Source organism: Macrotis lagotis, chromosome 5 (assembly GCF_037893015.1).
Source record: "Macrotis lagotis isolate mMagLag1 chromosome 5, bilby.v1.9.chrom.fasta, whole genome shotgun sequence".
In the NCBI taxonomy this organism is placed as follows: domain Eukaryota; kingdom Metazoa; phylum Chordata; class Mammalia; order Peramelemorphia; family Peramelidae; genus Macrotis; species Macrotis lagotis.
Window position 1 is genome coordinate 199,037,366 of NC_133662.1, and position 15,078 is coordinate 199,052,443.

The following is a 15,078-nucleotide window of genomic DNA, read 5'->3' on the forward strand; positions in this document are numbered from 1 at the left end:
CAAGCTACCAAGGTAGAAGTTACCCTGGTTGTTATGTGAAGCTTCTGGGCACTGTTACTTTGATTATAGTATAAGACTTCTTGCTACTAAGGATTTTGATCAGAAAGGGGATCAATTTCCATATCAATCTCCATATCATTATATAAAGAGAAGTTTCTTATTAAGTTTTCAGCCTTCCTTCATAGTAATTTGGTATACCTGGAGAAATACTACAAACTGTCCTATGAGTCCCCTTTTAGTCATATATATTGAATGCACACTTTCTAGTAGGTCTAATATAGCAGTCTTAGAAAAGGCAATATTCCTGTTATATCCGAATATTCCTAAAATTGAAAACATAGAATATGTTTTCACATAATATCAAGGGTAATTCAGAATCAATCCTTCAGAATCAGCTCGCCCTAAATTTAATTTGAATATCAGGCTTTATTCAGATATCCTTGAATTCTGTGTCGCAAATTTTAGGGAGGAATAATCACTTTCCCTTAAGAGTCTGTGATCTCTTCCCCAAACTCTCCATTTGATTCTTACTTCTATCCATTTGGTTCATAGTACACTTCATTGACAAAATTAGAAGATATGACCTTGTAAATATTCTCCATCGTGATCCTTATTCTGGTTCTTGAATTTCCTTATATGAGTTTTCTTACTTAATATGTAATGTTTTCACATCCCCTCCACCTCCCACTAAATGTGTTTGTTTTGAATTAGGTATATTCATTCAGAATCATAGTCTAGCCATAGGCTTCACTCCACCAAGTTTTAGCCATGTCTAGGAGGTCAAATATGGTTCCTTGAATGAATTTCTCCTATCCATTAAACTTTGTGCTTTCGTACATAGATACTTGAAATCATGTATCAAAATATGTAAAAACTAAATTTTATAACTGGTTTCTTTCTTGAATTTTTATCTCCTGTAAATTTCTGAGCTTGTCAACTGTCATTCTTTCTTTTTTGTAGATCTAGTTTCTGACTGGTAATCTTCCTAATCATTGTCCCAATAAGACTATAAGAAGTTACATTCTTCCCAGACCTATAAGGAGTTAGGTGTATTCTGTCAATCAGAAATCTGTAAGTTATGATCTAGAAACTCCTCAGACATCAGTTTCAAAGTAAATTAATTCCTTTTTTTTTCTCTTCTGTATCCTTGCCTTCAGTAGGTAACAGTGAGGAAAACATCTGTGTGCATTTCTTATGTTTCTTGTCCAAGACTACTTGGCAGTACTTTCCAGTCTCCTTCTGGTGGTGTCATTTCTGCTCATATGAATCATCAGACATATATAATTGTCATCCATTTTAATAAGTTTAGGGATGGGGAAGGAAGTTTCTCTTTTATATTTTGTATACACACCCAAAAAAGAAAATGTCTTTATTTTTCTTAACAGATTGACAAATAGCTTCCTCTGTGGTCCTCAGCAGGCAATCATCAGCCCCAATGCTTTCTTTTTTTTACTTCTTACTGGATGATATCTTGCCTGATGGTTTTGTGGCTATTACATTTACTGCAGGAGCAGCAGAGCAACCAGCTCATGCCTCTTTAGAAAGAGTTTAAATCTGTCTTTACACTAATTTTAAGCTATATTTAAGGAGGGATTTAAATCAAGATCTCACTGATTCCACCTCCAAAGTCCTATCCACTAAACCATGCTGCTTTTTTTCTTCAATGGTCATTGGACTACTTTATATCCTCTTTCAATCTCTTCACTATATATATATACATACATTATATATTATATATATAATATATATGTATAGTGGTAAATTAAGAATTAACGGTTACTAACTGTATCCTTGAGACCAGCATTCAATACAAGGAAGCCATTTGGATATGAGCATACATTGCTATGTGAACGACATATTAGTCACCTAATGATACTTGTCCTTTATTCTCTAAGAAGACCATGATAACAGGGAGGTGATTCCATGACAAACCATGAATTGGATTTGAATGAGGGGGGACTGTGCTAAGTCACCAGCCTTATTTTGTCCTCCAGAGTCATCATTATCCAGTGGCCAGATATGAATCAGAACAACTGGAGAGCCCTGGCAATCAGGGTTAATTGACTTGTCCAAGGTCATAGACTAGTCAGTGTCTGAAGTCAGATTTGAATTCAGGTCATCCTGATTTCAGGACCAGTCTACTCACTGTGCCATCTAGCCATTAGGATGGTGCAGTCACCTAATACACATTCGTTGAATTGAATAATGAAATAATATTTGTACATGTTTGTAAAATACTTACCCAGAGCCTGCCCATGGAGCAAGCATTTAATAAATGCATATTCTATTTTTTTCCCCTTTCCCCATGTTGACAAGAGAGTAGTATTTTATCTAGAGGTCAGAGGTATGGTGAAATAGGGTATTCCTTTAAAATGCCAAATGCTTTTTCTAGAAACTTTGGTCATATTGAAATGATTATTATTTTCAGAGTTAGGGCTGAAGGGGAATGGAGGGAAAAGTAAGGGGAAATGCTATGGTCAGCAGCACATATGGTCCCTGGGAGTTTAGAGCTGAATGGTTTTGTTGGGTTAGCTCCTCTCAGACTTGGTCTCTGGGGGTCTGACTTACAGTGGGGAATAGTAGCAGAAACAAAGCAGAAAATATCCAGGGTGCAGAGGAAGACATGTGTTTGATATTTCATTTAAACCTAAGAAGTGAAAGTAGTATTATTGGTAAAGTTCAAGGATATCAGAAAATTTTATATTTGTTTTCTTTTAGTTAGAATAGGGTTTGGATCATAAAAGGGCACAAGGTAATGAGCTAATAGTTGGTCCATTCACAAAGAAGTAGGGTTATCTCAGGGCTTATCTCTAAGTATAAAGCCCTGATATTGGTGATCTCTCAATATTTTATTCCTAAACAGTAGTTGTATCATATTTGAACAAGAAAATAAGAAATCACTTGATTGTAAGGTTTCTCCAATCATATGTTTTGCATGATTGAACATGTATAACCTGTATCAAATTTCTTACTGTCTCAAGGAAGGGGGAGGTCAGAGAGGGAGAAAATTTGGAATTTTTTAAAATGAATATTAAAAATTGTCTTTACATATAACGGGGGGAATAAAATATTATTAGATATCAAAACTTTTTAAATTGAGAAAAGAATTCTCTAATCATTTCTTTTTTTATCTTTGAAACTATGTTCAGCTTACAGAAGAGATTGGAAAACTAGAAGATAAGGTGGAATGCGCTAATAATGCTCTGAAAGCTGACTGGGACAGATGGAAACAAAACATGCAAAACGATATCAAGTTGGCATTTACAGATATGGCTGAGAAAAATATCAACTATTATGAACAGGTAATTATCATGAATCCTTACCTCATTTTTCTCACACAACACATCAGCATTATTTTGTGTGTCACCTCTTTTCTATCTCTAAAATTTATGCATTCACAAAAAATAGCCCATGAAGCACAAAAGTAATGATGCATTGGTTAGTGCTTTTAATTCAACTTGAGTGTATGAGTGCAGTTAGAGAAGGATTGCATATTAAAGCTAAAAGGAAACTTTAAGTTTATCTAATCCTTGAAATTGAGCCCCAGAGAAATGAAGCGACAGAGAGGTAAATGTTAGACCCAGAATTCAAACTTCCTTGTTCCCTATCCTGTAGACCTGAACATCTATCTAGGTTGTGTAATGGATAGAATGCTGGGTCAGGAGACAAGACCTGCATTCAAATCTAACCTCAGTTACCTATTAGATGGGCCAGTGCCATAATCTTTTAGTTTTTTTTACAAGCACCTTCCTCTCAAGGTTGTCATGAAGATCAAATGAGATAATAATTAGCCTACATAAAATTTTTAAAAAATTGGCTGTCATCCTCACTATTGCTTGTTTAACAGAATCACAGAATTTTAGAGAACTTTATTACTCATCTTTTATACCATCTTTATTGTAAATGGGAAAAATTGAGGTAAGCAGAGGCAACATAACTTACACAAGGTCTCACAGCTAATTAACACCAGAGATAGAATTAAAACTAATGTATCATTCTTGGTCCCTGGGAACAAATGAAGAAAATCTTGCTCTATCCTCACAGAAAAGTGTGCAGTAACACAGAGACAGACTATGGTAAAACTTGTCAGTTCGGGTGACTTTTATTTATTGATTGATGTTTTAAGATTGTTCATTGGGAGAGTGGAAACTTAAGGGGTTGTAATAGCAGTATAAAAACAAAAGATACAAGTAGAATACGAAGTAAAGACAAGCTCTCACAGTTCTCAGGTCACTGAACTGTGAGCTTCTTGAGAGCTTTTTTAAAATCCTAGTTACTTAACACAATGTCTGGCAATTAATAAATGTTTATTGACTGACTGACTTCTATAACATGGTATAGGGTTTTATACTGATGAATGGAGGGATGGATGGATAAGGATTGGATGGGTGGATAGAGGATAGATTATGTTTCATTGATTTCCTGTTAGCCTGTGCACTTTTTCATTTATTTAAAAACATATTCTTTGAATGGATTCATAGACTTTGCCAGATTGTCAAAGTATACATCACACATATAAAAGTTTGAAGAACTGTACTTTTCTCAGATTTATAGATCAGAAACTAGGTATAGCCAAAACATTTGGAGGAAATTTCTTTAGTTGCTGAAATTAAAGAATTAAATTACAGGGCTTGAAGTGAGAGAAACTGGGAAAAGGATATAGAACAAAAATATACTTGGTCCTATATTTTGATTTTCTTTTGTTTTAGGGGAGGTGAGGAAAGTCCTTTAAATGTCACCCATTTTTCCTGGGATCTTAAAAAATATTCTATAATATCTTCAGCAACTCTTCTTGTGGTGCTTCTTTTTTGGGCTTCTTTTTATTCCCTCCTTACATTTTGGGGGATCTGAAGTATGGGTATGAGGAAATAAACAACTTAGGTGAATTGAGGAGAAAACCATTCCAATTTCCCACATACACTGTGTTATTTTTCCTTGATTTGAGAGACAATTAAAGAGAACTATGATGTAAGTTAAAGAGTGCTAACACTAATTCTTGATTCAGGGTAGAGCCAACCATTCTTTTTGCTTTAAATATAAGAATTTTCCAGTTCTGAATGTAAATTGGAGTTCTCCAAAAAAAACTAATTTAGGAAAATCGATTTCATAATATGACTTTAATGAAAACAGGGGAATGATTCATTGACAAAATTATGCAGTTATTTTACATTCTACTATGTCCAACATCTCTAAAATGTTTGGAAATAGAATACTGCTACTTTGAGAGCAGTAACTAGTACATATGCTTTCTTAAAATTCATTTGATTAGTTTTTTAAAATTCTTAAACAAATATCAGAAAGATCTGTAGCAATGAAATAATTTAAAATATTTTTGCTGAAAAAATATTTTGTATCTTTACAATTCTTTATGCTAACAATTGACCATCATTACTTGAATATGCAAAGGATCAGCATGAGATTTTCCAGCAGACTGGGACACCCTGGAAGCAGTAGATAAGTCCTTACCTAGGTAACTGCCTCAGCACATCAAGATTAAGATAAAGTGATTCCTTCTGGGTTACATATCAAGATAAAGCTTGAATGATTTGCTCAAGGACAAAATTAGGAAAGTACAGAGATAGGGGATTTGAACCCAGATTTCTGGATTCCAAAGTGAGGATTCTTTCCATTCTGACTCCTTGCCTCTTTAAGAACTTAGCTGACACAGTAGAAAGTGTCTGTGCAAAAAATGAACAAGACCTACCTTATAATCCTGGATTTGCCAATTTTGTGGTACCTTTGGACAAGGTAGTGGACTGGCTTCCCTAAGCTTTCATTTTCTCCTCTCTTAAATGAAGGCATTGACACCTATCCCATTTCACAGAGATATTGGAAATAAGATAATAAGATAATTTATGTGAAAATGCTTCGTTAAAAAATATTCAGAGGTGCGGTGGGACTCTTACAATTTCTGAAATGTTATAGAAAATGCATATTAAAAAAAAGTGCTATCTGCTTTTTATCAATAGAAACATGGAGTATTAGAACTTCCTTTATATGAGTATGTAATTTTGTCATCCAAAAATTTATTTATTTTTTCCCCACTTGGAATATTTCTTAGTTTCCTTCACACTTAACCTAATAATATTATGTTATGAAGTTCTTTTGTTCTTCTGGCAGCTTCTGTGTACTTAATTTTAAGCCACCCTCTCTTCAAAATCCTTTAAACTTTTATAAATATATGTGGTATCTTGAGTTTTGTATTTGTAAATTAGGTTAAATCTTTTGGCTTCCAAATTCAAAAGCCATGAAAACTCTTATTCTGAGATTATTTGTTGGTTGTTCCCATCCAAATTGTTTGTTATAGCACTCTAGGAAAGTATAATCGTGAAGACAGTTCCCTTAACTATTCAAGTCTTACTAATTTTTTTTTAAGTCTGCAAGGCATGAAAATGGATGGTCTGCTATTTTCTATTACGTTCACAATATCCCAGACTTGGAAGCTGAATGTTTCCCAGTCTTCCCATTTCCTTTGTAATTCAATCAAATTCATATTGAGGAACCTGATTTTTACACATAAATAAGGTGAAAAAAGAAGAGATGAAATGGGACAAAACCATTTGCCCCTGGGTTTTCTCACACCAAGCAGAATGTTCATGGCTTAATAAGGGTGTCATTTTAATATGAGTGGCAGAGGAAAATCAGATTATAGATGTGAGTCATGAGCTGTATAAGATTCTAATTACAGACAGAACTGGGACTCTAGGAGGATATTGTACCTAACTATACATATTGATTCATTCAGTCTGTTTGTTGCCTGAGTAATTATGTATCATAAATTAGTGTGGGTAATAAAATTTGCCCTTCCTACTTTATTCTATTTAGGCTTGACTATATTGTTTAAAATCACTGGGGGTATGTGATTTCCCCATGTGAATATTATACTTATTAATTATGTTACTGGTTGAGATGCATTTGGCAATTTAAAGTTAACTTTGCGAGTTCATATAGTGAACAGAACTGAGATTCATATCAAAGTCATTTGATTACATACACATACAATGTTTGCTTCACTCTTCCAGGGGTGGGGGACCTTTCTTCCACCAAAGATCATTTGGGTATTTATAACATCATATACAGGCCATATAAAATTATCAACTTAAAATTTAGCCTGTTATATTTGGTTAAATATTTAATTAATTCACCCATTAAAAAGCTCCTAGATTTATTGCATTTTGAATCTCTCCTCTGGTTTCCTTAGCAGCACCAGACCAAGTAATTTTGCGAGTTGTATAAGACCTATGGACTAGACCTTCCCCACCCCTTCACTATACATTTTACCTCTAATATTTCCTTGCCACCTATTGTCAAAGGTATACTGAACTAGTGTCTGGAAAAAAAATATGATGACCTGATAAGATGGCAGCATGAAGATATAAGAGATAACCAGAAAATATATAAAAGACCACCAGTTGAAAACAAAAAAGACCAGTAAGATCAAACAGAAACATCAGTAAATTTCTCCTTCCAGTCAAAGATTGTACAAGAAGTTGCTAGAAACCTTCAGGCATCTGAACAGGGATGATCCAGTTAGCAAGAATCCAGACTGCTTTTTGGTCATTAGGACCTTAAACTTATAAACTGGGGATCTGAATATAGTAAAATCTCAGTAAGCAGGTAGAAGCTGGAGGGATGTTTGTTGAGGACATAGGAGGGATCATAGCTATCCACAGGGTACTCTTGTCTCAAAGTCCCCAGAAAGACCTGAAGCCAAAACTCTTTTAGAATCATGGTAGGAGACAAAGGGCCAACAGAAGAGATGTGCCGCCTGTACTGGGGAATCCTCTTGGAATCTTGTCTGTCAGGACTACAGCAATACTCACTAGTACAGGATTACAAAAGGAGAAAATGGAATTGGTATTAAAGGTAGCAAACCCTATGGAGAAACTAAGACATTGCATCAGAAGTGTATGTACCATATGTACCATATGTACCGTATGTACCATATGTACATATGTACCATAGTGGGCAAGTCACTTAATCTCTGTTTGCCTCACAGTCATCTAAGGTGGCTCGCTGGGCCTGGAGTCAGAAAGAGGCAAGTTCAAATCCGACCTCAGACACTCACTGGACAATTTAATTAGCCTCTGTTTGCCTAATTCACCAGAGGAGAAAATGTCACACAACTATGGTATCTTTGCCAAGAAAATCCTGTACGAGATCCAACCACACTGATAAATGCTGAGAAAAAGGATACAAAAAGAAAAAGTGTCTTTTTTTCTAGGAGACACTCTCTAATAGGAGGACAAAAATGGAAAAAAACAGGAGTTGGGGAAAGGATGCCAGGCATGATCATGATGTGATCTTTTTGAGCCCTTTAAATGAATGTTTTGGGAAGAATGCTTTATTTTGCCCTCCAATGACAGGTCCTGAGGATAATGATGAGATATGAATATCAAGACTGATGCAATCTCCCAGGATAACGTGTTTTCTGATTATGAAGTTCTCAGTTTTGATAATTATGGAGTCTAATTCAAACGAGTATACCTGGGTGGGATATAAACAAATAGGTTGAAAGAAATGTATACTCGGGGTGGCTAGGTGGCGTAGTGGATAAAGCACCGGCCTTGGAATCAGGAGTACCTGGGTTCAAATCTGGCCTCAGACACTTAATAATTACCTAGCTGTGTGGCCTTGGGCAAGCCACTTAACCCCATCTGCCTTGCAAAAACCTAAAAAATATATATATATATACTCGTATGCAAGTTGTGGGAAACCTGAAAAATCAAAATTAAATAAACAGGTAGAAATACCAAAATAATGAACTTTAAAAGCAGATCTTGGTGAAGGTGTTTAATGCATACTAGATCAAACAAAAAGCCTGGTAGCATATCCAAGAAATCACCAAAGAAAGTTCTTAGATATTTTAGAAGCAGAGCAAGCTAAAAAATCTATTGATCAGTTCTTGAAAGCAAATCCTAAATTTAAAATATCTAGTAATGTCATAGCCAAAGATCTCAAACTTTCAAGTCAAAGTACAGTCAGCCATCAGAAAAAAAATTAATGCAGATACCTAGAAATGACAGAATCACCTAAAGCTATACTTTAAAGGAGAAAAAATCTTGAAATACAGTATCCAGAGGTACAAGAAAAAAAAAATAAAGCAAGAATAATTTATTCTGCAAAAAAAATGAGTACAATTTTATGGGGTTTAAGGAGCAATCTTTAAGTAGCACAGAGGAATTTCAAGTTTTTCTGATAAAAAAAACAGGATCAGGGTGGAATATTTTAAATTCAGCACAAGATACAAAAAAGACTCAAAGGGTAAGTGTATTCAAGTGATTAGAAGGGGTCTAAATGGAGTATAGAAATTCTTTTAGGGTGAGAAAATTTCATAGACCCACCATCTTCAAGGGTCATAGAGAAAAATAAAAGAAATTAGCACACGATTGGAAAGGGTAGTGGTGATTTTGTTCTCTTTTGTTTGAAAGTTAAAGGAATGCACATGGAAAGAAATGAAAAAGACTAGAGAGAATCTTAAAAGTTTTCATAATCAGAATATGCCAGAACAAGAAGAATGTATTAGCATGGAAAAATTAAGTGAGATTGAAAGTGAGCATCTTATGAACATATCTCTTTTTCATGCTCAGGAGGGCTGAGTGCACACACAAATACCCCCTGCCCGCAGCACCCCCAATACATACAGACAGTATAATATTTTAATAGAGACAGAGAAAGAAAGAAAGAAGAGGGTTTAAGAGGAAGGGTAGAGTTAGGGATAATAATCACAATTCATATTTCAGACAGGTAGGATAGATCAAAAAGGTAAAATGAAGAGTAGAGAATGATAAATATTAAAAAGAGAGGGAAAATATATGAATCAACTATTGGGGGCTGGCTTAGATAAAGAGAGAGGGGGCAAAGGAATGGATTAGACTGAATCAATTATAGCTTATTGATATTGATGCTATTGTTTTTCTTTTCTAATATTTTTTTCTTTGTAAAGTTCTGAGAATGGAAGGTAAAATTATAAAAGAATAAGGCAAAGGGAAAAGCACATTTTATAATCATGTCTCTGAATATGATTGAACAAACTCTCCCATAAAATAGAGGTAATCATGGATTAGAAAATAGAATTAAAAAATATGTTGTTTTTACACACACACACACACACACACACACACACACACACACACACACACACACACACAGATCCCCCACACACCCACACCCACATCCCCCCAACTAACACACACCCCGAAGCTAAATATTCTCTTGGAGTTAAGAAACTTAAAGTAACTCTCAGAAATAAAATGTAGTACCAGAGTAATCACCAGAAGTTTATTATATCTGTTTTCCCCTTAAATTTCTATTGAAGTTCTTAAACTTCTTTCCTATTTATCCTTAGATTAAATTCTTCTTGGTAAGAAAAAGACACAGTGCAGTCTTCAACTACAGTAGCTTTTGTAATTCAAGTGGCTTTTACTTTAAATAATTAGTGTAATATTATTTGGTGCACAAATTTTACTTAATTATTTATGATGCCTTTAAGCAAAATTTGTTTCTTTGATTTTCTCTTTTAATCATGTTCATTTTTACTGTTGACTTTCTGTACTCATGATTGCATCTCTGCTTTTTTGAATGCCATGTACAGTGGAAGACTACCAGTCCTGCTGACTTTGAGTAGCTGTATCACCAGATAGTTGGCCACTAGATAATTAGCTGCTATTGCTCCTCATTGGTAATTTGCTACAACCTATTTATTCTATCATGAGTTTCTCCATTATCTCCATTGATTTTTTGGAAGTCATGGTATTCTATGAATTTTTTTTAGCCAAAAAAAATTACTAGCAAAATGCTATTTATAAAAAATGAATTTATTTATTCAATGATATATAAAGATAGTTTTTCAACATCCATTTTTGTAAAGTTTTCTCCCTCCTTCCTTCCTCCCCACCCCACCCTCAGATAGCAAATAATTGGATATAGTTTATACATGCCCCATCAAGTGATGCATATTTCCATATTAGTCATTCTGTGAAAGAAGGAGAACAAAAGGGAAAAACCTTGAGAAAGAAAAAACAAAAACCAAATTTAAATAAGTAAAAATAATATGTTTTGAACTGCATTCAGATTCTGTAGTGCTTTTTCTGTTTGTTAATGGCATTTTCCTTCACAAATTTTTTAGAATTGTCTCTGGTTATTGTATTGCTAAGTAGAGTTTAGTCTATCATATTTGATCATCACATAATACTGCTGTTATTTTGTGCAATACTTAATTTTTTTCTCATTGCTAAAATTTTATTTAAGATTTTTTGCTTTAATATTCATTAGGGAGCTTGGTCTATAATTTTCTTTGTTTTGGTTCTTCCTAGTTTAGGTACCAGCACCATATTGGTGTCATAAAAGGAGTTTGGTAGAACTCCTGCTATTTTTTAAAATAGTATATGTAGAATAGGAATTAATTGTTCCTTAATTGTTTGGTAGAATTTACTTGTAAATCCATCTGGACCTGGAGACTTTTCCTTAGGGAGTTTATTGATGGTTTCTTTAATTTCTTTTTTTCTGAGATTGGGGTTATTTAAGTGATTTATTTCCTCTTTGAATAATCTGGACAGTTTGTATTTTTGTAAATATTCATCCATTTCATTCAAGTTATCCAATTTATTGGTATACAGTTAGGCAAAGTAGAATTTTCTTCCTAATTGGTGGTTAGTTCACCCTTTTCATTTTTAATACTGGTAATTTGATTATCTTCTTCCTTTTTTTTTCAAAATCAGATTAATCAAAGGTTTGTCTGTTTTTATTGGCTTTTTCATAAAATCATCTCTTAGTTTTTATTTATGAGATCAATAGTTTCCTTGTTTTCACTTTTATTAATCTCTCTCGATTTTCTGAATTTCTAATTTGGTATTTAATTGGGCATCTTCAATTTGTTCTTTTCTAGTTTTTTTAATTGCATACCCAATTCATTGATCTCCTCTTTCTCTATTTTATTCATTTAGAAATATAAAGTTTCCACTCAAAACTGCCTTGGTTGCAGCCCATAAATTTTGGTATGATGTCTCAATAATATCATTTTCTTGGTATAATTATTAATTATTTTATTATTTACTGTTTGTTTAAGATGAAGTTATTTAATTTTCAATTAATTTAACAAGTAATTTTTATTGCATCATGGTCTGAGAAGTGTATATTTGTTATTTTGGCCTTTCTGCATTTAAGTTTTTGTGCCCTAGTACATAGTCAGTTTTGGTATAGGACAATACCCTCTTGATTCTACTGCTCACTTCACTCAGCATCAGTTCATGTGAGTCTTTCTAGATTTTTCTGACCTCTACCTGCTCATCATTTCTTATAGAATAATATTCCATTACATTTATTTACCTCATTTTGTTCAACCATTCCCCAATTGAGGGGCATCCCTTAAATTTCTAATTTTTTGCCACCACAAAAAAAAAAATCTGCTATGAATATTTTTATACATATGGGTCTTTTTCCCTTTTGGGATGTAGATCTATTCCTGGTATTGCTAGATCAAAGGGCATGCACAATTTTCTAGCCCTTTGGCTATATAAGTTCCTCTCCAGAATGGTTTGATCAGTTCACATCTTCAACAAAGCATTACTGATCCAGTTTTCTTACATCCCATTCAATATTTATCATTTCCCTTTTTTTTTTTTGCCCTATTAACCAATTTAATAGGTGGGAGGTGGCATCTTAGTGTTGTTTTAATTCACATTTTTCTAATGAATTAACTAAGTAAATAACTAATTTTGTAGTTATTTAGAGCATTTTTCATATGATTATAGATAGATTTAATGTCTTTATCTGAAAACTACCTTTTTGATTGGGAAATGATTTGTATTCTTTAAAATTTGATTCATATTTTATATATATATATTTTAGAAATTATTTTAGAAATATATTTTAGAAATTATTTTAGAAATATATTTTAGAAAATATATATATATATATATATATTTTAGAAATGAGACTATAAAAATTGTTTCTAGGCTCTGCTTCCTATCTAATCTTGGTTACATTTGATTTGTTTGTGCAAAAACTTTTCAATTTAATATAATCACAAAATATTTTTTAAGAAAGAAGGATTTATATGTCCATCAGCAGTTTGGAATCATTGAAAATGTTGTAGGGGCAACTAGGTGGCAAAGTGGATAGAGCTCCAGCCCTAGAGTTAGGAGGACCTGAGTTCAAATGTGGCACCAGATACTTAATAATTGACTAGTTGTGTGGCCTTGGGCAAGTCACAACCCCATTGCCTTAAATAAATAAAAAAATTTAAAAAATTGTACAGTTTCCCAAAAGTTAACTTGCTGGGTCTAGTCTTATTTTTTTCTGCACCAAGTTCATCATCTTCAGTGCCTCTCTAAGATATTTGTTTTGATAAACTATTTCAGAACCTTGTTCAGTACTTACATGTCAAAATCTTGATAATTGGTATGCTTAATCTATTTGTTTTTCTTCTGTTTCATTTTAAACTGTTTATTTTTTTAGTGGGGGGGGTGGCTTTGGATCTCCTGGAGAAGACCTTATAATGTTTTGGTACTTAATTACAAATAGGAGCATCTGGGGTCTCTTTTCCTCCAATCCTCTGCTATCTATCAAGATTCCCTAACTCAGGTCAGGAAATCAGAGCTATATCTTCTTACTTAATATTTAATGTTAATGATCAGAGAATCAATCAACAAAGATATTTCTCATCATACATCATCAAAAATCTTATGTGGGTTTAAGCTAAGATTCATAGACAGTTTTTTGAATGAAAGCTTTTAAGGTTATATTTTACTCATAATTTTTTTTAATAATCAACCAACCATAAACCTAATAAAACACTGTATTCTCTATATCTTTCAACTAGTGATGAAATTGAAGCTCTAACTTGCAGAATAGTGTTTATAAAGGGACAGCTAGGTGGTGCAGTAGTTAGAGCATCTAGAATCTAGCAATCTAGAATCAGAAATTTTATCTTCATGAATTTAAATGTGGCCTCAGACACTAACTGGGTGACTCTGGGCAAGTCACTTAAGCTTATTTACCTCAATTCCTCATCTGTACAAAAAAGAATTGCAAACTACTCCAGTATTTTGCCAAGAAAACCCAAATGGGGTCATCAAGAATCAGACACAATTGAAAATGACTGAGCAACAAACAGCAACAACTCATTTCTTTTTTATATTTCCATTAAGTATACACTTGTCTGTATGCAGGTCCTTTTTAATAGAAGATATTATAGAGTTAAATTAGGTATATTGTAGTTGTTAATATTTCACATGAATTTTTATAACACACGTGATTTTTTCTATTCTTCTAGTATTTTCCCTCTTTAAAATTCCATCAGCTTGTTTCTAAAATGACTCCTACATCAATAACCATTCATTTTTAGTATGTTCAGATTTAGTCAGTTTAGTTTGTGTTCTACTCATTGTTAGTGTCCTTTACCTCTTTTTCTTAAAGAAAATGTTCATGATAAATATTGGTGTGTGTGTGTATATATACACACACACATATATATATATATACATATATATATGTATATATATATATATACATATATATATGTATATATATATATATATATATTGGCTTACTTTGGAGGACGTTATCTGGTTCTTCAGGGAATTTTTAAACATTTCCATCCTCTACAATAACTGTTGAGTAAGTTGCATTTTTATTTTCTCATTGTTTGTCTTTTTAGCTTATATTAATCATAAACTCTGTAAGATAAAATATCCCAGGAATACCATCAAATAAATTACTTACTGATCATTTTTGTTACAGATTCCACTCATTTTCCCCTCTCACATCTTTTAATTCCTAATTTCTTTCCTGATATTTAAAAATCTTTTATTTTAAGGTATTTCATTTGGTCATGTGATTCTTCTTAACGCTGGCAATTCTTACTTAGTTCTTTCTTATAAGGACATCTTTTTTTAGTTGATTATTTGAATTACAATTTTTAAAATAACACTTAATATTCTTCATATTAAATTTTTTTGGTTCCTCTTTTCATCTGTATTATTTTATCCTTTTTTCTTCTTCATTGAGTTTCTTAATATTCATTTATTGTGTAATATCTGAAAGAATAGCATAGATTCCCTTCAATCCTCTCAACCC

General features: G+C 33.0%; 1 protein-coding gene across 1 annotated transcript in view; it reads left to right on the forward strand.

Moving 5' to 3' along the window:
- Positions 1-15,078, forward strand: part of SNX7 (sorting nexin 7) — a 123,716-nt gene that overhangs the window by 84,602 nt on the left and 24,036 nt on the right. The window contains exon 8 of the mRNA XM_074188239.1: positions 3,150-3,302. Coding sequence (XP_074044340.1) covers positions 3,150-3,302 — 153 coding nt within the window. The remainder of the gene's footprint in view (positions 1-3,149; positions 3,303-15,078) is intronic.